The following is a 25,722-nucleotide window of genomic DNA, read 5'->3' on the forward strand; positions in this document are numbered from 1 at the left end:
CGCTCGTCGCGCCGCTCGCTCCAGCGAGGACGATTTCCTCTAGGTAATGTAGACCTTATGTCTAAATGTATTGAGTTGGTTTTCCTACAGACGACAAAAAGAACAAAGTTCTCACAACCATTCGGGAAAAGAACGCGCGTCGCGCCGCTCGATCCAGCGAGGACGACTTCCTCGAAGTAATGTACCTCTAGAGCTTATGTCTAAGTGTATTGAGTAGATATTAATAGGTAACTGTAATGGTAGTTGTATCGTAGTTAAAAAAAAACAATCTACAGATGACAGCAAAATAACAAAGTTCTTACACTATATTTGGCAAAAAGAACGCGCGTCGCGCCGCTCGATCCAGTGAGGACGACTTTGTCGAGGTAATGTAGACCTTATGTCTAAGTGTATAGAGTTAGATTTCCTAACAGATGACTTTTATTTTGCCGCCAAATCCTTCAGAAATAACCGAATTAAATGAAACTTCAAAATTAAGCAGCTCTATGACTCTTGTTTATGGTACAGTACCGTCAGTTTTTAGAAACTAATGTTAGATATAAATTTTTGAGAATTTGTGTTTTTTTTGTCCATAATGGCATCACTGTCCATTATAGGGTACTAGCTTTTTCCCTCGGCTTCGCTCGCGTTAGAAAGAGACAAAAAGTAGCCTATGTCACTCTCCATCCCTTCAACTATCTCCACTTAAAAAATCAGGTCAATTTGTCGTCCGTTTTCCGTGAAAGAGAGACAAACAAACAGACACACACACTTTCCCATTTATAATATTATTATGAATTTAAGTATGTAATTATGTATATCGTCGCTTAGCACCCATAGTACAAGCTTTGCTTAGTTTGGGGCTAAGTTGATTTGTGTAAGGTGTCCCCAATATTTATATATTATTTATTTATTTATTTATTTCGTTTTAGGGGGCGAAAGTGACGAAGCTGAAGGTGGCTAAAAACGCCATCATTCGAACTAAGCCTATGAAAGCCGAGCCAGAGGACTTCAGCGACAGGGACAGCGATATGGTAAGCGATAGTGTTAGAGCGAGACAGCTATACTTTTTATGTTTATACGGGGCGTTTCATTTTCATTGCGTGTACATTTGTGAAGTTTTCAAGTAAAAGGTGTCGCGTTGTCGCTTAGCGTAAGGACGAAATTTGCTCGTATTTTTATAAAGCATCCTTATGATTAACCGACAATGTGATAGGGACCGTTCAAGTCTTACGTAAGCTGATTTATTAATAATTAATAGAATTGAATTAATTGAATTGGTAGAATTGTTTCTACCCCCCGCTGTCTGCAAGAAATACTTAGTCGATGTGTGGTTGAAATTTGTTTAAAAAATAAACAACGACGGATAACGTATTCATCATCTAGACTCCTACCTCTCATGTTTTCAAGAATAAGCTAAGCAAAGACCCCCCAATACATATAGCTTACGTAATACTTTTGAACAGCCCCATGTTTTTTCCTTGAGTATGTCACATTTTTTTCATTAGAGTATATATTGTATCTATATAACATTTACACTACGTGCACCGTTTTGAAAGCTTGTACAAATAATCCTTTTTTGAGAGCCCTATCTTCAATGAAAATTGCTAATAATTAGAAATTCTAACATATTTGTTTTACTTTATATTTCGATAAATTCGAAGAGGAGCTCATCAAAAAAAAAGGTCACCAAATAAGAACGATGAAAATAGGCGAGAAGACTAAAAAAACGAATTAGTCCGTCAGTTAGATTATCAAAGAATTTTGGACACATACTTTTTCTTTTTTCTCATAAACGAAAAATGACGACGGTACAGTGCGTTGAAGTTTCGCGTCACGTCACGCCTAGGTACAATTTTTACTTAGAAGTGACGTCACAAGCCCCCACTCCGGAACTTTGATGCTCTACATCTTTGTATTTTTTTATTAATTAGAAATAAAAATGCGTGTTTAGTATTTTTGGACGATCTAACTGACGGACTAAACAGAATGCCATTTTTATGTGGTCGTCATCCCTATTATATTCGGTGCCAGTTACCAGGCTGTCATAAAAGCGCGGAGCACTTGTTATGTTTTATAAGAGTTGTATGAAACAGTTCCCGCGGGGCGCGGCGGGGGAAGCGGCCCAGGCTCCGAGGCCGAGCTACGCGGCCGCTAAAAGTACGGCCGTTTACTATACTTGCCGCAATACCAAGTAGCGACTCATGTTATAGTACTATCGCACTCTACCTCACTGGTTTTCCATTAGTATGAAAGAGATAGCAATATGCTTCAGTCGCCAATTAGTATTGCGGCGAGTGTAGCGTGCCACAGTGTGGGAAATTTGGTTCATTCGCAAAGCTAAAAAAGTAATTTTTGCTCCGGTTTTCAAAAAAGTATTGTCCCAGCATGCCATCAAACACAATTTAAATAACTATTTGAAATTTCAAATCGATATCATAAGTAACTCTCGAGATGTTTAGTAAAGTGATAAACAGACGAAGAGAGTCACACCACAAGGGTTCCTTTTGTATTTTTTTGTTACGGAATCCTAAAAAGTTGCTAAAAACGCAAGACGAGAATACATGGTACCTACAGAAGACCTTCATTTTAAGGTCTTTCTAATACGATGAATTTTATCGATATAAACTGAGAAAATATCAGCAAAAAAACATTGAACATATGCTGCCAGTTACCAGGCTGTCATAAAAGCGCGGAGCACTTGTTATGTTTTATAAGAGTTGTATGAAACAGTTCCCGCGGGGCGCGGCGGGGGAAGCGGCCCAGGCTCCGAGGCCGAGCTACGCGGCCGCTAAAAGTACGGCCGTTTACTATACTTGCCGCAAAACCAAGTAGCGACTCATGTTATAGTACTATCCCACTCTACCTCACTGGTTTTCCATTAGTATGAAAGAGATAGCAATATGCTTCAGTCGCCAATTAGTATTGCGGCGAGTGTAGCGTGCCACAGTGTGGGAAATTTGGTTCATTCGCAAAGCTAAAAAAGTAATTTTTGCTCCGGTTTTCAAAAAAGTATTGTCCCAGCATGCCATCAAACACAATTTAAATAACTATTTGAAATTTCAAATCGATATCATAAGTAAATCTCGAGATGTTTAGTAAAGTGATAGACAGACGAAGAGAGTCACACCACAAGGGTTCCTTTTGTATTTTTTTGTTACGGAATCCTAAAAAGTTGCTAAAAACGCAAGACGAGAATATGGTACCTACAGAAGACCTTCATTTTAAGGTCTTTCTAATACGATGAATTTTATCGATATAAACTGAGAAAATATCAGCAAAAAAACATTGAACATATGCTGCCAGTTACCAGGCTGTCATAAAAGCGCGGAGCACTTGTTATGTTTTATAAGAGTTGTATGAAACAGTTCCCGCGGGGCGCGGCGGGGGAAGCGGCCCAGGCTCCGAGACCGAGCTACGCGGCCGCTAAAAGTACGGCCGAGTTTACAGCTCGATTCGCAGAGTTGGCACCAATTGAATGAATGAGACTTTTATCACACCTCGGATAATGGCGATCAAATAATATATTAAAAAACCGGCCAAGAGCGTGTCGGGCCACGCTCAGTGTAGGGTTCCGTAGATTACCGTATTTTTTTCAAAAACTGTTCAACCTATCAAGTTCAAAATAATTTTCCTAGAAAGTCTTTATACGAGTAAAGTTGAACTTTTGTGATTTTTTTTCATATTTTTTAAACTTATAGTTCAAAGTTAGAGGGAGGGGATTTAAGATAAGATAAGGTAACTGTCACAGTTTCGTTTTCTGTCAACCCCTTATTTGCCAAGAGTGGCACTGATACTTTAGTAGTTTCATGTGCTCTGCCTAACCTTTCAGTGGATACAGGCATGATTGTATGTATGTATGTAAGGTAACTGTCAAGAGTCAACATTTTATTGATTAATACGTCACTCGAATATAAATTTTCATTCACTCAGTCGTGCCAACTCACGTGAATGGACCTGTGCTGGCGTGGCATAGTGTGGGAAATTTGGTTCATTTGCAAAGCTATTGGACGAAAGAAATAATAATAAAATCATTTATTTTGGATAACAAGACCCATTACATTACTCTAAGAACAAATTAAATTATTTTCATAGAAAATATTTTAACTTGTATTTTTAAGTAGTAACACTACTATTATGTTATAAATGTTATAAACATTAAATAAATGTCATATACAAAGAAAAAGTGACCAAGGCTTCCAGTGTTCCGAGCTGGAATCGAACCAGCGTATAGACGTGTGCGCCGCGCCGGCGCGCCGCCGCCGCCGGTAATTTTGGCCACGCCGCCGCCGCCGATTATTAATCGGCGTGAAATCAGCGTGACCTTGGTGGTTAATAAATTGCTCAAACTTAGTATTTGATTACATTTTTGGACTTTTTATGCAATTTCCAATACATATAATTTACTTTTATTAAAATATTCTGTATTAAGCACTAAGAAAGATGCGAAAAACCGGATATGGGGGAAGATCTATGATCGTGACGACTTTGATCTGACATACGACTTGACACAATTGCTTGAACTTTCCCTGTTGGATCTTCTGCTATTTTTTCTTCTAGATCACCATTGAATCCATTCATGGCTCCTCGAAATATTGTCCGTTTCAAAATACCCACGTGCCCACCGCGTCGGCAAATTGCTTATAGCCGCTGTGTCTAAGACTGTAAATCAGAAGATTGAATAGGAGGCGATTGTTTTTTGCGCCTTACGCCCCCAGGTAACTCAGGTTTGCTTCAATTTGCATGATCCTAATTTCGTTGCTGATCTGGTTCTGCAGGAAATGAAGCTTTTCATTCCATTATCTGTGGTTCCAATCACTGGCAAGTGTCAAACTTCATTTGATAGTCTCGTGTTTTTTTTAAGTAGCCTAATATGTGTCCCACTACTGGGTAAATGCCTCCTCTTCCTTCGTCCACCCATCACGGTTTGATGCCTGCTCCCGCCGTCCGAGTCCGAGTGATATCTCTATTTTTGGTCTGCCTTTCCCCGGCGAAGCTGCGGTAACCATTCAGTTGCTACTTTAGCCCACCGATCTGGTGCAAACATGTCCTGCACGTATCGTATAGCACATGGAAAATGATTCAGTGGTTCCAAGACGCAAAAAACAGAACCGCATTTTCTAATAAACTGTCTGCGTCCAACTCAAAATGCCGAGACCTATATGCCGGACGTTCGTTTCCAGCATAGTTCAGCGTGTAAAGCTCTTTTTTTCCTCGACACAGATAACGACGGTATCATTGGAATTTTGCTGAAGTTGTATGCTTTTGAGAGGTCACCGATATAAATTCAGCTTTCTTACCCTTATGGCGTAGACCCAACCTCATAAAAATCAGCTTTGGCGTGACCCGATCTACAAACAAGTCCGTTATCATCATCATCATCATCATCATATCAGTCTTTTTTCACCCACTGCTGAGCATAGGCCTCTTTTCTAGTACGTTACTTGTCCCGATCCTGAGCTACTCTTATGCAGTTATGACCCGCAATTTTCCGGATGTCGTCCACCCAGCGAGCCAGCGGATGTCAAGCGCTTCTTACATTTGTAAGCCGACACCATTCTGTTAAAATATTAGTCCACCTGCCATCGCTTTTCCTAGCAACATGGGCCCCACTCCCAACTCCATTTTAGTTTGGTCTTATGACGAAACCCACGTCTTGCACCTTGGCCTGCTCGAAAGGTTGGCATTCATACTACTCGTTCTGTACTGTACCAAAAAGATTACGAATTGAAAATAAAGTAACCAACAAAACGATTTCTAGTTTATTAGTTTACATGGCACTACTTTGAGCACCGGCGGGCAAGTCAAAGGGTGGCCAAATAAGCAAAAGGCATTTCCAAATGAGTTTGATACAGCTATAGCTGACGATCGTGTTTGGCACAAAGTTCTTCTTTAATTTTATCACTAAGCTCATCATAAAGAAAGAGATGGTTGTAGATTCATGATCACTTAGAGAAGGAATCCTTTGATGGAAGCAAACATTGATCAAAAAAGGTTTTGTGCCAGCAAAGGGTAACTATTTGGGTATACCCTAAAGTGTCTTTTCCTATCCCGTGTTCACTTATATGTGTTATTTAACTCATATTTTATATAAAAGTGTACGTAGTACACCTGTATTGATCAAATTTTCAAGAATAAAAACAAATAAATGAATTTTATATAAGAAACATGAAATCAAGGTCACGCCGAATTCACGCCGAAAATACGCCGCCGCCGCCGATTTTTTGACAAACGCCGCCGCCGATCATTTTTTAATCGGCGCACACGTCTACCAGCGTACTCCGCTTACCGGGCGAATGCCTGAACCACTCGGAAGCTCGGAACCGGCTCGGCTCTTAAGTTGACTGTGTTGTTTTCGCCTGATTACGTAAAAGTATTCAGATTCAGGGGGTAACTCCAGCCAGCAGATCCTGCTGCAAGGACTAGGAAGGGGAGACTACAGGGGGAGGAGATTTTGATACGCAATAGCGCTGTAGGCTCACGTGACTCTGATGATTGAGCCTAAGAGGCAGCGAGTCGTTGGATATGTCTGCGTCACATCTCAGCGACTAAGACTCGAACGCAGAATCAGACAGAGTAAGTTTGCAAACCGGCTCATTGCGCAGCAACCCCTGCTGCCCCGCCGTAGGCCCCCGCAGCCTGTCCAAGACACCAGAGCACCCAGTATATAGGGTTGGGAGTGTAAGGTTTGCAGTCCGGATAGTAGGAGAGGCGGGAAATTTGGAGCCCTGATTACGTAAAAGTATACTTTAAATATATTTTTTGCTGTTTTTAAGTCATAATAAAATATGCTAATATTTTATTTCGGTTAATTGGATAATACTTAATCATATAAGATAGACTTTAAAAAAAGGGTCAAATAGCCTATAGAACCTACATTACCTACAACAGTTATGACAAAAAGTAGAAAAATTGACCTCTTCTAAGTACTGAGATCTAAAAACAATGTCAATGTTTCTTGTTTTCAAATCAAGTTAACGAAAATAAAAACTGGTTGTATACTTAAGTAACTGATTATTTTAAAATGTAAATATTGTATAGTTACTTTCGATAGCTTTACAGATGTTAATTACCTATGCCATTTTCCCATACTGTGTATACCGTAGTGTAAATACTTAGCTTGAACCGTGCACGAAAACTTATGCCCGCTTATTTCTCATTATTAAACCTTAAGATTTCCATTTTAACATTTTATTAATATAAGGTCAAGCGGGGGAACTGCGACTACTAAAATATAAAGTTTGCTTTGCTTCTTCTTTTCTTACGCAAGGAGTGGAATTCCTGCCCGGCGGCTATATTTCCGAGCTCATATAACCCGGCAACCTTCAAATCAAGAGTGAACAGGCATCTTCTGGGCGAGCTCACTCCATCGTAGGCTACGTCTTTGCCTTTGGCTAGTCTGTGGCCAAGAGTAAGCCCATTTATAATAAAAAAAAAAAAACAACTTTGACTGCCTATACTATCAACGGTAATTTTAATGACAATAGATTGCCTTCACACTGTAGACTAGTTATCTAGGTTTTATTTGATCTGGCTCTCATCCAAAAATAAAGATTAGACTTATATTGACCGGGATATAGACCGTGAAAATAAAGATTCCGTATACTTTAAAATACGATTTTTATATGAAATGGTAGAAATAGTTATAATTACCCCGCCGAGGGGGAATTCCAGCTGTTGATAATAAGTTTCGTTACGGTAAACTTACACTGGTAAACTGGATATCATGTGGTTTGTCAAAACGTAAGGAACCTAACTTAAACACCATTTTTATGTAGGTCTGTCGGTTTGTGTAAAAAAACACTTACAAGATGTCAGCGGGGTAATTAAAACTGCTCTCCATACTAAGCAGTGACAGGAATAGTGCCTATTAGAAATCTGTCGACACTGTGCCTATAGGTGCATACCGTGTACCCGCGCACACCTTATTCTCTGTTCATAATCAGACCAATAAGGGACTAAATGTTAAAAATAATCGATAATACACAATGACGTTCAATAAAATATACTTTTAGCCCTTTCCAGAGCCAAAGTCACTCAATGAGGTATTAATATCGATACAAAACCTCGAATCGAGTACATCACTAGAGTTGTTGATTTTCATATAAAATATGGCGGGGCAATTAAAACTAGCAAATAGTCGAAATTAGCCTCCATCGCAATTTAAGGGGGGACAATTTAAACTGTCGCTTAAATACTATTAAAACATGAAAATCAGAAGATTGAAGGACATGCAAACATAAATAAGTTTATAATTATGCAACTAACTGTAGAAAAAAATGTTAAATCACATTAAAACCATATTTTTTATGGAATGTTTGAGAGGCTGTCTCTCACGCGCATACTACCAATTTCGTCGAAAACTTAACGGTCGTGTAGATCAGAGATCATTAGGACTATCAATACCATCTACGGTGAAATGATGAGAGGACTTATACGCTATCTGGACAGATATGGAACTACAGTAAATGATGTAAAATGTGGAAGATATTTCGATTAGTTTCAATTGCCCCGTAGTTACTATTACCCCGACTGACCTTATAGTATATTATGCAGGATGTTAAATTTATTATCTCGATAGTTAAAAATAATATAAGGCATGATGTGTCTCCAATACTTTAACGACCTGTATAGCTTTTTTAATGTCTAAATCCTCGTAATTTTTTGGAGTTATCTGAAAATTCGTTTTACGGTTAAGAATAAGTACCCTTTTTCAAACAGTCAAAAAAGATCCTCGGAAATGAATCGAAATACGAGTATGTCGACTTGTCGAGTGTTACGAATATTAACTTTAATACGCGCGAGTAACCCGCTTAAAATATTTTAAATATGTTGTCTCAGGGGAGTCTTATAGTAACCAAGTACTCATATTTGTGCGTGACAAGACCTCAAAATTTAAACATGTTGCTAGAGGTTGACAAATAGTGTGTTCAGATATTTATACGTTCCATGATATATCGGTGATTTTCAGTTTTCTCTCTGTATAATCAATTAATCAGTCATGTAGACTAGATTTTTTATGGCCTTTTTAATCTTTTAACTGCTTATAATTTATCTTAATTGACAGCATTAGGCTAAATGAGCTAAATGTGAGGGTGTTTAGTAAAACGTCCCACTTTGTCGTTTTCCAGGCGAGATTTACTTGTATCGTTATATGAATAAACTGACGAAGCGGCTTTATACCAATCGACAAATTAGGACGTTTTCCCGTGCACACTCACAAATATTGAATTACTTGAATATGTGGTTTCATTCAGGTCCTTATGCTTCATCTGCAATTGAATTTCATATTTTTCGCACTTATATCGTAATGTACTAATATACCACTTGATGCTTAAGGACGTATTGTACATGAGCAATTCTCGTTAAGTTTGTACATTTGGATCACGTTTCCGATTTTGATAAAATTTGGTAGGCTGATAGAGTCCGTGATCCACTAGGTTTCCCAAAATGTCCTATGTAGTTTGTATGAAACCTTCCTTTTTAGTTACCAGATTTCTATACATTTTCGGTAACAAAAAGGAAAGTTTCATACAATCAACCTAGGACATTTTGGGAAACCTAGTGGATCTTGCTCAGCATCAACGACTCTATCAGCCTACCAATTTTTATCCAAATCGTAGACGTAATCCAAATGTACAAACTTAACGGGAATTGCTCCTGTACAATCCTTTCCCCTAATCCTAATCCTTTGCTGTGTCCTTTTATCATGAAATAAAGAAATCTAAATCTAACGGGAATTGCTGACAGAATTATTTTGTAACTAGTCAAACTTTGCATAGTAATAACTTTTGAACAGCGTTTATTATGGGACCAATACTGAAACCGCGAATTGCTCTTTTTTTTCGCGGGCTCAGCAGTTGACAACATTTCATATTTTCAACTACTACTTTTTATTATTTGGTTTGAAAGAACTCAATATTTAAAGATACACGATTTTTTTATTTTTCCCATATACTGTTATTTTAATGCGAAAATCCCTTTTTATTACTACTTCGAACAGAAAGAGCGTAAGTTACAAACGTCAAGACATAGCCTTAAGACGTCACATGTGTTGTTTCAGACACCTAAGAAAAGGACAAAATCATTCCTAAAAAAAGTTTTAACAGTCAGCATGAACAGTCTGAGAAAACCGGAAGATTTTATTGGTTATAGTGGCAGCTCTGAATAGTGTGACTCAACTGTGTTACGTCACTTCCCCTTTAAACTATTTTTAAGATTTTTTTACTAAAAATAAGGAGAAAAAATATTAAAAAATATATTTTTGTGATCTACAGGCGTATATCTCGAATGGTTTTCGATTTAGGGACATTGAAAATTTTGAAATGTTGTCAATTGGTCCCATAATAAAAGTTCATTATGACCTGAAAAGTCACTATACAAAATTTGGGTAGTACTTATAAGGTCACATATGCAAATGTTTCACTAGGGAACAAATCAAATTATTTTATTGAATATTTTTTGATTTGTTCTTTTTTCAAGTAGTCACACTACTATACAAGGTGCTCGCGAGGAACCCGCATAACTTGAACCACGCGTTTCTGAGGCCAAAAGTAAGAAAAAAAATTATATGAATTTGTTTTTTTTTTTTTTTTTTTTACTTTTTTGGACGTATTTTCACATAAAAAATAATTTTTATCCATAAAGTTGGCAATTAAAATGAGTTCCTTAATTTATTTTTCTAAAAACCAAATTTTTTAGATGTTTTTCTTGTCACATTTTGACATCTATCAATGACTACTGTGAGACTATGCTCCACAATTGCGCATCAGCGCCGTTAATAAGACCTTTTCTACTGAGTAACAATACGGAAATGTTTTTTTTTAATTGGCAATAACTCTGAAACTAGACGAAATCTAGAAAAGTTTATATGACATTTTAGTCTTAAAAGTTGACCAAGAATATGCCGTTAAAGTTATATGGGTTCCTCGCGAGCACCTTGTATATAAATTATAAATTTAAATAGATATCATACACGAAAGAAAAAAACGACAAGGCCCACTAGTGGCCGAGCCGGGAATTGAACCCGGGTCTTTAGTTTACGCGGCTAACGTCTTCACCACTAGACGCGGCGGCGGGGGCGGGCGGGTGGTCTAGTGGTGGAGACGTTAGCCGCGTAAGCTAAAGACCCGGGTTCGATTCCCGGCTCGGCCACCAGTGGGCCTTGTCGTTTATTCTTTCGTGTATGATATCTATTTAAATTTATAATGAAGTGAATCATTTAATATAAATTTATTTCAGTCCGACGACGAAGGAAACACAGTGAAGAGAATGTTTACTTCCAAGCCTCACCCGACCGCCGGCCGAGCGTCGAAATCGTCGTCATCCACTAATGTTAAGACTGGTAAGACTTGGCTTTGCTCTTCCGTGCCCCTTAAGTGGCAATGTGTAGATAGTTCTAGCCTTGGCGACCGCCGGCCGAGCGTCGAAATCGTCGTCATCCACTAATGTTAAGACTGGTAAGACTTGGCTCTCACTTCCGTGCCCCTTAAGTGGCAATGTGTAGGTAGTTCTAGCCTTGGCGACCGCCGGCCGAGCGTCGAAATCGTCGTCATCCACTAATGTTAAGACTGGTAAGACTTGGCTTTGCACTTCCGTGTCCCTTAAGTGGCAATGTGTAGGTAGTTCTAGCCTTGGCGACCGCCGGCCGAGCGTCGAAATCGTCGTCATCCACTAATGTTAAGACTGGTAAGACTTGGCTCTCACTTCCGTGCCCCTTAAGTGGCAATGTGTAGGTAGTTCTAGCCTTGGCGACCGCCGGCCGAGCGTCGAAATCGTCGTCATCCACTAATGTTAAGACTGGTGAGACTTGGCTTTGCTCTTCCGTGCCCCTTAAGTGGCAATATTTAAGCAGTTCTACCCCGCGTGGTGACGGGTTAAGAATTTCACCACCCCTTTTTTCCCGTAGATGTCGTAGAAGTCAACTGTGGGATATGGGTTAAATTGTGGCGTAGGCGAGAGGCTTTCTTTCAACCCCTTTTTGCCAAGAGTGGCACTGAAACTTAGTAGTTCATGTGCTCTGCCTACCCCTTTATGGGATACAGGCGTGATTATATGTATGTGTGTATGTTCTACTCTTGGCGACCGACGGCCGACCGCTGGCGGTCGCATTTTAATGTATGGGATGGTATGATCTTGTTATATTTAATTTATGGAAATAGGTACTTTTATTCATAATAATAATTTAAAAAAACCTTCGCAGAGAAACCTAAACCCACACCAGTGAAGCAGTACACCAACACCAGCAAGAGCAAATCGCTTCTCAAACCGAAAACTGCAGAACACCCAGAGATCATCAACGAAGAGGAGTTCCTTGAGGACGACGACTTTGACCTTGACGAGGTGAGTGACCTCTTTTGGGCCCATCCATTAATTACATCACACCTAGACGGGGGGAGGGAGGGTCCACAAAATGTGACATGTTGTAACGGGGGGGTCCAAGTTAAATAAACTTATATTTCAAATGTTTGTGTTCAATTTCAATGTTGACCATAAACATTTCACCCTCAAATACGGTACATCGGTGTCCTGTCACGGTCGCCATGAAATTGAGCATACAGTTGTTGTGTGCTTGCGTGATGACACGTCTCGGTGGTCGTCTGCATACTGCACACAGATATGGTTTTTTTTTTTATTATTATAAACTGGCCAGTGATTGACCTTGTATTGCGCAATAGCCCTATAGGAGCGTCCATCTACAAGTGTGGCTTCAAGAAATTGCGACTGTATGAATTCAATAGAAATCGCCTGGCATGTTCCTTGTATTTTAAATTTATTCTCGCGTTAAATCCCCCCCATTTTAGGGAAGTGGAGGGTTAGAAAGAGACAAAAAGTAGCCTATGTCACTTTCCGTCTCTTCAACTACATCGTTTTGCCGTGAAAGACGGGCAAACAAACAGACACACACACACTTTCCCATTTATGATATAAGTATGGATTCTTAACATGAGCTTATTATTTTGAACAAAAGTCTTATTCGACCTTAATTTCAGGACGTCGGCGAACACTGGCGACGCGAGGACGGGGAAGTGCCGACAAAGACGCAGCCGATACGTCGGCCCGAGCGCATGGATGAGGAGATACCGAGCGACGAGGACAGCCACTCTGAAGACGACAGTTTATATGACGTGAGTACATAGTTTTATGATTAAAAACACGATTACGGTTCGTTGCAACCAAACATATGTAACTCCGTATAGACAGATAAAGTCTTAAGAAAAAAAAACGTACCTCAGTACCATACAGAAAAAGGTACGGTGACCTAGATGGCTTACACCTTTGGAGAACGCTCAGCTAGATGGCGCTATATGGACTAAATTGTCAAAACTGAGGTTCACAAGTTTTAAGCCTGTGTCAAGAGATGGCAGTCTATGCACTCTGGTTACACATTTTACTTTGACAGTAGCTTTAAAGCATTCTCTACCAGTCAACCTCGAGGCTAATGTTTCATGTTTTTTTAACATTGTAGTCAATATTTGTTCTGTACCTTTTTTTAAACCTAAGTTTCTTTCCGAAGGCACGAATCGGTGGAGGAATATTGTTCCAGCATTGACTTGCAAAGTATCTTAAAATAAATAAATATTATAGGACACTCTTACACAGATTGACTGAGGCCCACGGTAAGCTCAAGAAGGCTTGTGTTGTGGGTACTCAGACAACGATATATATATAATATATAAATACTTATATACAAAACATCCATGACTCAGGAATCTTACCGGGACTCGAACCCGGGACCGCGGCGTAGCAGGCAGGGTCACTACCGACTGCACCAGACCGGTAAAAAATAACATTGTGATTGATACGTTTTGTTTACAGATGATGCCCTCTTCAGATTCAGAAGATATGGACGATTGGTTCACACTGGACATACGGGCCGAACGCGCAGGCGACTACTTACCTTGGCTGGGTGAGTAACTTACTATCAAAGTCATATATAACTCCGTATAGACGGAGTACTCATTTCCTCCCATGGGTGTCGTAGAAGTCGACTGTAGAAGATGGGTTCAATTGGCGTGTGGGCGATGGGCTGACAGTCTGTCACTACAATATCACAATTTCGTTTTCTTTCAACCCCTTAATTGCCAAGAGCGGCACTGAAACTTGGAACAGTGTCGTGTGCTCTGCCTACCCGTTTGGAAATAACCTTAAATAGCCTTAAAATGGACGAGGGAAGCCTTATTTCATACCTTAAGTTAGGTCATTTATTTTTAAAAAGAAACATACTTAACTGCGTTAAATTTTTAATACTTGCCTCACAGGTGACAAAGCGCACAAACTGCTGACCGAAGAGAAGCACCGCGTGTCGTCTCGCCTCGCCGCCCTACGCCAGAGCGTGACGGCGCTACAGAGCAGCGGCCGCGTGCAAAACGACCAGATTAAAGTCGCTACGGAGGCGTTACAAGAACTCGATGCGATGTTAGCTGCCGCTTGAGTTATGTGTGCCTGGTACTTTGTAGTATAAACACTCGTAAGCTTGGTTGTCTAAACAGCGAAAAGCGGTTTTCTCATCGACTTTTTGTATTGATTCTAAATAGTTATTTGTTTTACAAGGGGCAAAGTTGTTGTTTACCCGCACGTGCCAAAATTGATACCCGAGCAAGCGAAAGATTCCAATATTGAATTTAAAAAAGTGGAATCTTGAGCGTTGCGAGGGTTTCAAGGCACGAAGGTTAAACAAACTTTGCCGCCAAGTGAAACACAAAATTTTTCACCACACCAACACGAACAAAATACTGACTAAAAAACATCAAACTAAATGAAATCATCGTTTTCGTGTATGATATCTATTTCAATTTATAAATGAAATCTATCAATTTATTCAATATTTATAATTCAAAATCATCATTTATAGGTAACATCTACCAGTTAGCTTAAGATATCAAGTTAAAATTTGTATGAAATTACTTTGCACTCTTGTGGATAAAATGCAATTTTGCTATCCGTTTTCGAATAGCAAAGTAAGCCTTTACCAGTTGGTGTGGTGAAAAGTATTTTGACCGAATATATGAAAGAGGCGCGTTCCTAGCACAGTCTAACCTTGTGTAGGTGAACGCGTACCATGCTTGTATGAGTGAAATATGATAGGTCGACTGTTCGCGTTTCTGCCAGGCGGTAACTGTGAGGTAACCGAGAGGGGCGGCACTTTCAGCGGGGAGCGGGAGTGGCCATAATGTACGAGAGTACTCTTTTATACTGTGCTATAACTCGCCCGCGCTATCATCGCGTCTCTTTTATTTACACGGGAGCGATCTTTTGTTCGTTTTTATAGCCCATAGCTAAAATCGGTCATGGTGGGACCAGTGCCTAACAGTGGAAGTTAAGACGATACAGGAGGAGTCAATTCTCCATGCAAACACTCTCAACTATTTCCTCCTGGTTTTTGAAGATAGAGCAACGATTTTTTCAACACAGATTATTATAACTAGGGAACAAATCAAATTATTTTATTGAATATTTTTTTGATTTGTTATTTTTCCAAGTAGTCACACTATACTATATATAAATTATAAATTGAAATAGATATCATACACGAAAGAAAAAACGGCAAGGCCCACTGGTGGCCGAGCCGGGAATCGAACCCGGGTCTTCAGCTTACGCGGCTAACGTCTTTACCACTAGACCACACGCCCGCCGTGGTACCCGACGAAATTTCTCTAGTGTATGTTATCTCTGATAAGGCTAGGCGCCTTTTGACCAACTCTAAGGGCGTACAATTAGTGCTCGCACCTCCTATATGAATCCTTTGCAGGATTACGATATAGCGAGAGAGATGGTGCTGCCATCTATACAACTAGGGAACAAATCAAATTATCAGAGATAACATACACTAGAGAAATTTCGTCGGGTACCACGGCGGGCGTGTGGTCTAGTGGTAAAGACGTTAGCCGCGTAAGCTGAAGACCCGGGTTCGATTCCCGGCTCGGCCACCAGTGGGCCTTGCCGTTTTTTCTTTCGTGTATGATATCTATTTCAATTTACAGATTATTATTATTTTTATCTGTGTCGGACCGTTTTGATTTTTTTGATATTCTTATTTCTAAAGACGCTAGAGCCCATCAAGAATTTCCAAAAACGGCCTTGTTGATTATGGAATTGGTAACAATTAGTCAAAAAAACTAAACGGTCCGACACAGACAATTTCATTGTTATTCAGGTTCTCAAATTTCGTTACGATTAATTAAGTTTTGAAGGAGGAAACAGTCGAGAGCGAAACCTCGATTTTAGATTTTTTTGCAATATCTTTTAACGAGTTGCACTTTTGAGTTGTTCTGAATGGACATTTTTTTTTCGATAAATCTATTCAACTATAATTCCCAAATTAAAAGGGGGGCTCCTTTCCATTTTGTCATTTTCGCTCCTGTAGCGTCTTAAGTAATCTCTGACTGAAAAAGCCGAATCGGTTAACAGAAGAAAAGCAAGCGCGTAAAAAGCGATACTTCTGAGTCCATTATTTATGAGGAACGTACAGACAATATAAACAATATTTCACTGAATGTTTGAGAAAACTTGTTTTTAACAAAGATTGCATATTACATTGATATCTTGCATTAATTACTCTGTCGATTAATATTATCTTCACTTAAATGAAATCTACGATTTTAAAATATAAAATAAGTGCACTATGTGTATTCGTATACTGCCACACTTAATGGGTACAGGTTTCCTCAAATGTACAAAACTAGGGTAGGTAGCTTATCTAAGTCTAATCCTAGTCTAAAATATGATGAAATGTATTCGGGCAATTACTAATACTTCAGTCGCCCCAAGTTTCCAATAGTTAAATTTCTTTTTGAATTTTACATAGTCATAGTAAGTTGACAACCCAGACAATGCATGTGTTATTTCGAACGTCAAACTTTATGAAATTATGAGGTTTATGTAACCAAATACTATGTAAACTCTACGAGTTAATACGTGCAGCTCGGTGCCAAAGTTGGCAACAGGCACACTAGCGCTCCTAGCGGCATGAGTTGATCAAAATAGTTTAGTTTCATACAGCATAAAATTAAAAAAAATTACAAATTCTTATTTTTTTGTTTTATTCCGTCTAAAAATGTTAAAGTAGATCAAATAATAGCATTTTCTATTTTAATTTACTCAAATAAAAGTCTGAACAACTACTTTGATCAACTCGAACCGCTAGATGGCGCTAGTAAAATTGTTGCCGCTCAATTGTATGAGAAACGTCAGAAGCTGCACGTATTATAGTATATAGTATTTGATGTAACCCTTGGACAGACGGGACGGGAGTATCAAAATTCGTGAAAGCCAACATTTGAAGTGTTTAGAATAGGTGAGACGACTAAAAAAAAATAATTAGTCCGTCAATTAGATTATCAAAGAATTTTAGACACGTATTTTTCTTTTTTCTCGTAAACGAAAAATGACGACGGTACAGTGCGTTGAAGTTTCGCGTGACGTCACGCCTATGTACAATTTTTACTTAGAAGTGACGTCACAAGCCCCCACTCCGGAACTTTGATGCTCTACATCTTTGTATTTTTTCATTAATTAAAAAAGCGAAAAATATATGTTCAGTATTTTTGGACGATCTAACTGACGGACTAAACAGAATGTAATTTTTTTTTTTTTATGTAGTCGTCATCTCTATTATACACTACAAACATTGACTGCTCTCAATTTTTTACTATTATGTGAATAACTGAATAAAAAAATTGTTTTACTACCTTAACTTGTAAGTTGTCATAGAACTAAACTATTGATGATAATTAATAATATGTTTTTTCTTCCTTACCTCAGTGGTAAGGAATAATTACATTTCATTGGGGCCCATTTAGACGGTACGAGAACTCGCATACGAGTTTTATTACATTGCGGTATTTGATCGCTGTGCAAAATTGTATGTAACCTCAACAGCCCGTAACTAAAATCGCATGCGAGTTCGCACGCCGTCTAAAGCAGGCCTTATAGAAACGGATGTGTGACGTGTAAACAGCAATAACTTTTTTTTATAGTTACTACAAATATAAGCAATGTGTTGAAACTTCTATTTTTTAGAGATAATGTTGAGATGTGAATTAAGTGCTTACAACTAGGTATACTTACGACCTTTGACCCGGTGACATCATATGAGTGTTAGCATAAATTAAATATAACAAGATCATACCATCCCATACATTAAAATGCGACCGCCTACGAACGCGCTTACACTCCACCACACATAGATGGCGCTACAAAAAAATGCCTTGTTGCCACCGATTATTTGTAGATTGGCATTAAGTGTCAATTCCGAGCCGTAAATCTATGTCAAAAGTGACACTTCGACATAGATGTTTCACTTTGTTTGTATAAAACATCTCTTATATGTATAGCAATTCTTAGCCTTTAAGAACAATCACTACAATTATGTTTTTATTAATAAATTATTTGTATTTGTATTTGTACTTAACGCCATCTACAAGTATAATCGAAAGCTACAAGACATTTTTTTGTGGCGCCATCTATGTGTGGTGGAGTGTAAGCGCGGTCTTAGGCGGTCGCATTTTAATGTATGGGATGGTATGATCTTGTTATATTTAACTTATGGTGTTAGGCACTGGTCTCACCAAAAGTGAGCTATGAGTTGTCGGCTTAAAGGGAAATCGAGGGATTTATAGTTCACCTCTCGGCTACTCGCCCGCGCTATCATTGCGTCACTTCTTTACACGGGAGCGACTGTCTTGTTCGTTTCTGGGGGATCGACTATTGTAGAGAGTTACTGTCGAAGTAAAATGTGTAATCACAGTAAGACTGCCATCTCTCGACACAAGCTCTTTTGAACCTCAGCTTTGACAATTTGGCCCATATTCTTAAAAATGTCAAATATTGACACTGTCACTGTCACTGACACTGTTATTATCACTGTTTGAGTTGCAGGCGTCCATAGGTTACGGTGACCGCTTTACGTTACTTGTTTACCACCGACGTAGTATAAAAAAAAATTAATATTAGCGCCATCTAGCCGAAAGGACAGTATAATAAAGAGTACTATCGTACAGTATGGCCACTCTCGCTCTCCGCTGAAAGTGTCGCCCACCCCCTCTCGGTTACCTGACAGTTACCACCTGTCAAAAACGCGAATAGTCGACCTGTCATATTTCACTCATACAAGCATAGTACGCGTTCGCCTACACGAGCTTAGACTGTGCTAGGAACGCGCCTCTTTCATATATTTCATCACCAAGTGTCCGAAGTGTGCCAAAGGTGTAACGCCATCTAGGCCACGGTACCTTTTTCTCTAGGGCTTTGAGGTACGTTTTTTTCTTAGACTTTATCCGTTAAAGGCACTGGTCCCATCGCGAGCTAGTAAGCTATGAGCTAATGGCTATAAAAACGAACAAAAGATAAGCACTCCCGTGCAAATAAAAGAGACACGGCGATTTTGATAGCTCACCGCTGGGCGAGTAGCTATAAACATCGCCGTGTCTCTTTTATTTACACGGGAGTGATTATCTTTTGTTCGTTTTTATAGCCGATATCTCATAGCTTACTAGCTCGCGGTGGGAACAGTGCCTATACGGAGTTAAATGTCTTTACACGGGAGTGACTATTTTTTGTTCGTTTATCTTATATCGCCGACATCGACAGCTCATAGATACTCGGTTTTGGTAGGACCAGTGCCTTTGGGGCACTGAACACTTGGTAAAACTTTTACACGTGGTAAAACTTGATCCGAATATTATATTCAATTAGTGTAAATTTATAACTGATATTGATTGATATTTGTATGTGTGTAGCTCGGTAGATGTGCGATTGTATTGTGTAAGAAATGTTACGGAAAATTATATTTTTCTGATTCCATTCAATGGTTTGTTTTATTGGGTTATTCCTCCAGCATACATTTTTAAACTGAATAATCCATACTTATATATTTTTGTTTTATTTTATAATGTTATGGGAAATGTTTGTGTCTGTTTGCTGTGCCGTCTTTCACGGCTAAGGCCGGCAACAGACAGTCTTAAAAATTCATAATCTTAAAAAAAAATTGTATGCAAATTGACAGTTCAAACTGACACTGACATATCTGTCAGTGTCAGTTTGCATACAAATTTTTTTAAGGTTATGAAAATTAATACTCGTCTGTTGCCGGCCTAAACGGAGCGACGAATTTGTCATTTTTAAGTGGGATGAGATAGTTTAAGGGATGGTGAGTGACATAGGCTACTTTTTGTCTCTTTCTAACCGCCCTAAAAGGGGGGGTAGCAGTTTGTATGAAGCATTCCGAAATTTTCGAATTTAACGCGAGCGAAGCCGCGGGTAAAAGCTAGTGTATCATAAGGTTGAAGAAACTGATAGTCTCTAGATCAGGGCTAGAATCGAACCAGAATTCAGAATACTTTGTTGCTGCTAAACTCTGTCAAACAAGTCTGTCAGTAAATAAGAACAAAGAAAACTATATGCATCTTTTTCATTAGGGTGCTAGAGAAAAGGATACCTATAGTTTTCTTTGTTCTTATTTACTGACAGACTTGTTTGACAGAGTATATGATACTTACGCTTTGTAAATGCCGAAGATATACTCTGTAAGTAAAGGTGCATTCGGGCAACTTTATAAGGGAAACAAGTGGTGGACTATTACGAAAAGAGTTGTACATTTGGATCACGTCTCCGATTTGCATACAAATTGGTAGGCTGATAGAGTCCATGACGCTGAGCAAGATCCACTGTTTCACAGGACATTTTGTCCTAGGTTGATTGTATGAAACTTTCCTGTTTTGTTACCGAAAATGTATAGAAATCTGGTAACAAAAAAGGAAGGTTTCATACAAACTACATAGGACATTTTGGGAAACCTAGTGGATCTTGCTCATCATCATGGACTCTTATCAGCCTACCAATTTTTATCGGTGTCCTGTCACGGTCGCCATGAAATTGAGCATACAGTTGTTGTGTGCTTGCGTGATGACACGTCTCGGTGGTCGTCTGCATACTGCACACAGATATGGTTTTTTTTTTTATTATTATAAACTGGCCAGTGATTGACCTTGTATTGCGCAATAGCCCTATAGGAGCGTCCATCTACAAGTGTGGCTTCAAGAAATTGCGACTGTATGAATTCAATAGAAATCGCCTGGCATGTTCCTTGTATTTTAAATTTATTCTCGCGTTAAATCCCCCCCCATTTTAGGGAAGTGGAGGGTTAGAAAGAGACAAAAAGTAGCCTATGTCACTTTCCGTCTCTTCAACTACATCGTTTTGCCGTGAAAGACGGGCAAACAAACAGACACACACACACTTTCCCATTTATGATATAAGTATGGATTCTTAACATGAGCTTATTATTTTGAACAAAAGTCTTATTCGACCTTAATTTCAGGACGTCGGCGAACACTGGCGACGCGAGGACGGGGAAGTGCCGACAAAGACGCAGCCGATACGTCGGCCCGAGCGCATGGATGAGGAGATACCGAGCGACGAGGACAGCCACTCTGAAGACGACAGTTTATATGACGTGAGTACATAGTTTTATGATTAAAAACACGATTACGGTTCGTTGCAACCAAACATATGTAACTCCGTATAGACAGATAAAGTCTTAAGAAAAAAAAACGTACCTCAGTACCATACAGAAAAAGGTACGGTGACCTAGATGGCTTACACCTTTGGAGAACGCTCAGCTAGATGGCGCTATATGGACTAAATTGTCAAAACTGAGGTTCACAAGTTTTAAGCCTGTGTCAAGAGATGGCAGTCTATGCACTCTGGTTACACATTTTACTTTGACAGTAGCTTTAAAGCATTCTCTACCAGTCAACCTCGAGGCTAATGTTTCATGTTTTTTTAACATTGTAGTCAATATTTGTTCTGTACCTTTTTTTAAACCTAAGTTTCTTTCCGAAGGCACGAATCGGTGGAGGAATATTGTTCCAGCATTGACTTGCAAAGTATCTTAAAATAAATAAATATTATAGGACACTCTTACACAGATTGACTGAGGCCCACGGTAAGCTCAAGAAGGCTTGTGTTGTGGGTACTCAGACAACGATATATATATAATATATAAATACTTATATACAAAACATCCATGACTCAGGAATCTTACCGGGACTCGAACCCGGGACCGCGGCGTAGCAGGCAGGGTCACTACCGACTGCACCAGACCGGTAAAAAATAACATTGTGATTGATACGTTTTGTTTACAGATGATGCCCTCTTCAGATTCAGAAGATATGGACGATTGGTTCACACTGGACATACGGGCCGAACGCGCAGGCGACTACTTACCTTGGCTGGGTGAGTAACTTACTATCAAAGTCATATATAACTCCGTATAGACGGAGTACTCATTTCCTCCCATGGGTGTCGTAGAAGTCGACTGTAGAAGATGGGTTCAATTGGCGTGTGGGCGATGGGCTGACAGTCTGTCACTACAATATCACAATTTCGTTTTCTTTCAACCCCTTAATTGCCAAGAGCGGCACTGAAACTTGGAACAGTGTCGTGTGCTCTGCCTACCCGTTTGGAAATAACCTTAAATAGCCTTAAAATGGACGAGGGAAGCCTTATTTCATACCTTAAGTTAGGTCATTTATTTTTAAAAAGAAACATACTTAACTGCGTTAAATTTTTAATACTTGCCTCACAGGTGACAAAGCGCACAAACTGCTGACCGAAGAGAAGCACCGCGTGTCGTCTCGCCTCGCCGCCCTACGCCAGAGCGTGACGGCGCTACAGAGCAGCGGCCGCGTGCAAAACGACCAGATTAAAGTCGCTACGGAGGCGTTACAAGAACTCGATGCGATGTTAGCTGCCGCTTGAGTTATGTGTGCCTGGTACTTTGTAGTATAAACACTCGTAAGCTTGGTTGTCTAAACAGCGAAAAGCGGTTTTCTCATCGACTTTTTGTATTGATTCTAAATAGTTATTTGTTTTACAAGGGGGCAAAGTTGTTGTTTACCCGCACGTGCCAAAATTGATACCCGAGCAAGCGAAAGATTCCAATATTGAATTTAAAAAAGTGGAATCTTGAGCGTTGCGAGGGTTTCAAGGCACGAAGGTTAAACAAACTTTGCCGCCAAGTGAAACACAAAATTTTTCACCACACCAACACGAACAAAATACTGACTAAAAAACATCAAACTAAATGAAATCATCGTTTTCGTGTATGATATCTATTTCAATTTATAAATGAAATCTATCAATTTATTCAATATTTATAATTCAAAATCATCATTTATAGGTAACATCTACCAGTTAGCTTAAGATATCAAGTTAAAATTTGTATGAAATTACTTTGCACTCTTGTGGATAAAATGCAATTTTGCTATCCGTTTTCGAATAGCAAAGTAAGCCTTTACCAGTTGGTGTGGTGAAAAGTATTTTGACCGAATATATGAAAGAGGCGCGTTCCTAGCACAGTCTAACCTTGTGTAGGTGAACGCGTACCATGCTTGTATGAGTGAAATATGATAGGTCGACTGTTCGCGTTTCTGCCAGGCGGTAACTGTGAGGTAACCGAGAGGGGCGGCACTTTCAGCGGGGAGCGGGAGTGGCCATAATGTACGAGAGTACTCTTTTATACTGTGCTATAACTCGCCCGCGCTATCATCGCGTCTCTTTTATTTACACGGGAGCGATCTTTTGTTCGTTTTTATAGCCCATAGCTAAAATCGGTCATGGTGGGACCAGTGCCTAACAGTGGAAGTTAAGACGATACAGGAGGAGTCAATTCTCCATGCAAACACTCTCAACTATTTCCTCCCTGGTTTTTGAAGATAGAGCAACGATTTTTTCAACACAGATTATTATAACTAGGGAACAAATCAAATTATTTTATTGAATATTTTTTTGATTTGTTATTTTTCCAAGTAGTCACACTATACTATATATAAATTATAAATTGAAATAGATATCATACACGAAAGAAAAAACGGCAAGGCCCACTGGTGGCCGAGCCGGGAATCGAACCCGGGTCTTCAGCTTACGCGGCTAACGTCTTTACCACTAGACCACACGCCCGCCGTGGTACCCGACGAAATTTCTCTAGTGTATGTTATCTCTGATAAGGCTAGGCGCCTTTTGACCAACTCTAAGGGCGTACAATTAGTGCTCGCACCTCCTATATGAATCCTTTGCAGGATTACGATATAGCGAGAGAGATGGTGCTGCCATCTATACAACTAGGGAACAAATCAAATTATCAGAGATAACATACACTAGAGAAATTTCGTCGGGTACCACGGCGGGCGTGTGGTCTAGTGGTAAAGACGTTAGCCGCGTAAGCTGAAGACCCGGGTTCGATTCCCGGCTCGGCCACCAGTGGGCCTTGCCGTTTTTTCTTTCGTGTATGATATCTATTTCAATTTACAGATTATTATTATTTTTATCTGTGTCGGACCGTTTTGATTTTTTTGATATTCTTATTTCTAAAGACGCTAGAGCCCATCAAGAATTTCCAAAAACGGCCTTGTTGATTATGGAATTGGTAACAATTAGTCAAAAAAACTAAACGGTCCGACACAGACAATTTCATTGTTATTCAGGTTCTCAAATTTCGTTACGATTAATTAAGTTTTGAAGGAGGAAACAGTCGAGAGCGAAACCTCGATTTTAGATTTTTTTTGCAATATCTTTTAACGAGTTGCACTTTTGAGTTGTTCTGAATGGACATTTTTTTTTCGATAAATCTATTCAACTATAATTCCCAAATTAAAAGGGGGCTCCTTTCCATTTTGTCATTTTCGCTCCTGTAGCGTCTTAAGTAATCTCTGACTGAAAAAGCCGAATCGGTTAACAGAAGAAAAGCAAGCGCGTAAAAAGCGATACTTCTGAGTCCATTATTTATGAGGAACGTACAGACAATATAAACAATATTTCACTGAATGTTTGAGAAAACTTGTTTTTAACAAAGATTGCATATTACATTGATATCTTGCATTAATTACTCTGTCGATTAATATTATCTTCACTTAAATGAAATCTACGATTTTAAAATATAAAATAAGTGCACTATGTGTATTCGTATACTGCCACACTTAATGGGTACAGGTTTCCTCAAATGTACAAAACTAGGGTAGGTAGCTTATCTAAGTCTAATCCTAGTCTAAAATATGATGAAATGTATTCGGGCAATTACTAATACTTCAGTCGCCCCAAGTTTCCAATAGTTAAATTTCTTTTTGAATTTTACATAGTCATAGTAAGTTGACAACCCAGACAATGCATGTGTTATTTCGAACGTCAAACTTTATGAAATTATGAGGTTTATGTAACCAAATACTATGTAAACTCTACGAGTTAATACGTGCAGCTCGGTGCCAAAGTTGGCAACAGGCACACTAGCGCTCCTAGCGGCATGAGTTGATCAAAATAGTTTAGTTTCATACAGCATAAAATTAAAAAAAATTACAAATTCTTATTTTTTTGTTTTATTCCGTCTAAAAATGTTAAAGTAGATCAAATAATAGCATTTTCTATTTTAATTTACTCAAATAAAAGTCTGAACAACTACTTTGATCAACTCGAACCGCTAGATGGCGCTAGTAAAATTGTTGCCGCTCAATTGTATGAGAAACGTCAGAAGCTGCACGTATTATAGTATATAGTATTTGATGTAACCCTTGGACAGACGGGACGGGAGTATCAAAATTCGTGAAAGCCAACATTTGAAGTGTTTAGAATAGGTGAGACGACTAAAAAAAAATAATTAGTCCGTCAATTAGATTATCAAAGAATTTTAGACACGTATTTTTTCTTTTTTCTCGTAAACGAAAAATGACGACGGTACAGTGCGTTGAAGTT

General features: G+C 39.1%; 1 protein-coding gene across 4 annotated transcripts in view; it reads left to right on the forward strand.

The window, feature by feature from the left end:
* The window catches only part of LOC125240020 (probable serine/threonine-protein kinase kinX), a 62,560-nt gene that overhangs the window by 17,626 nt on the left and 19,212 nt on the right, over window positions 1–25,722 (forward strand). For 3 of the 4 annotated variants that reach the window (XM_048147836.1, XM_048147838.1, XM_048147839.1), the window contains 6 exons: window positions 912–1,013; window positions 11,221–11,323; window positions 12,182–12,321; window positions 12,972–13,106; window positions 13,798–13,888; window positions 14,241–14,481. In XM_048147836.1, the coding sequence (XP_048003793.1) occupies window positions 912–1,013; window positions 11,221–11,323; window positions 12,182–12,321; window positions 12,972–13,106; window positions 13,798–13,888; window positions 14,241–14,413 (744 nt within the window). In that variant the 3' untranslated portion in view covers window positions 14,414–14,481. Of the gene's footprint in view, window positions 1–911; window positions 1,014–11,220; window positions 11,324–12,181; window positions 12,322–12,971; window positions 13,107–13,797; window positions 13,889–14,240; window positions 14,482–25,722 lie in introns of those variants that run through there. The other variant, XM_048147837.1, reaches the window with a different exon arrangement.

This window comes from Leguminivora glycinivorella, chromosome 26 (assembly GCF_023078275.1).
Source record: "Leguminivora glycinivorella isolate SPB_JAAS2020 chromosome 26, LegGlyc_1.1, whole genome shotgun sequence".
Lineage (NCBI taxonomy): Eukaryota > Metazoa > Arthropoda > Insecta > Lepidoptera > Tortricidae > Leguminivora > Leguminivora glycinivorella.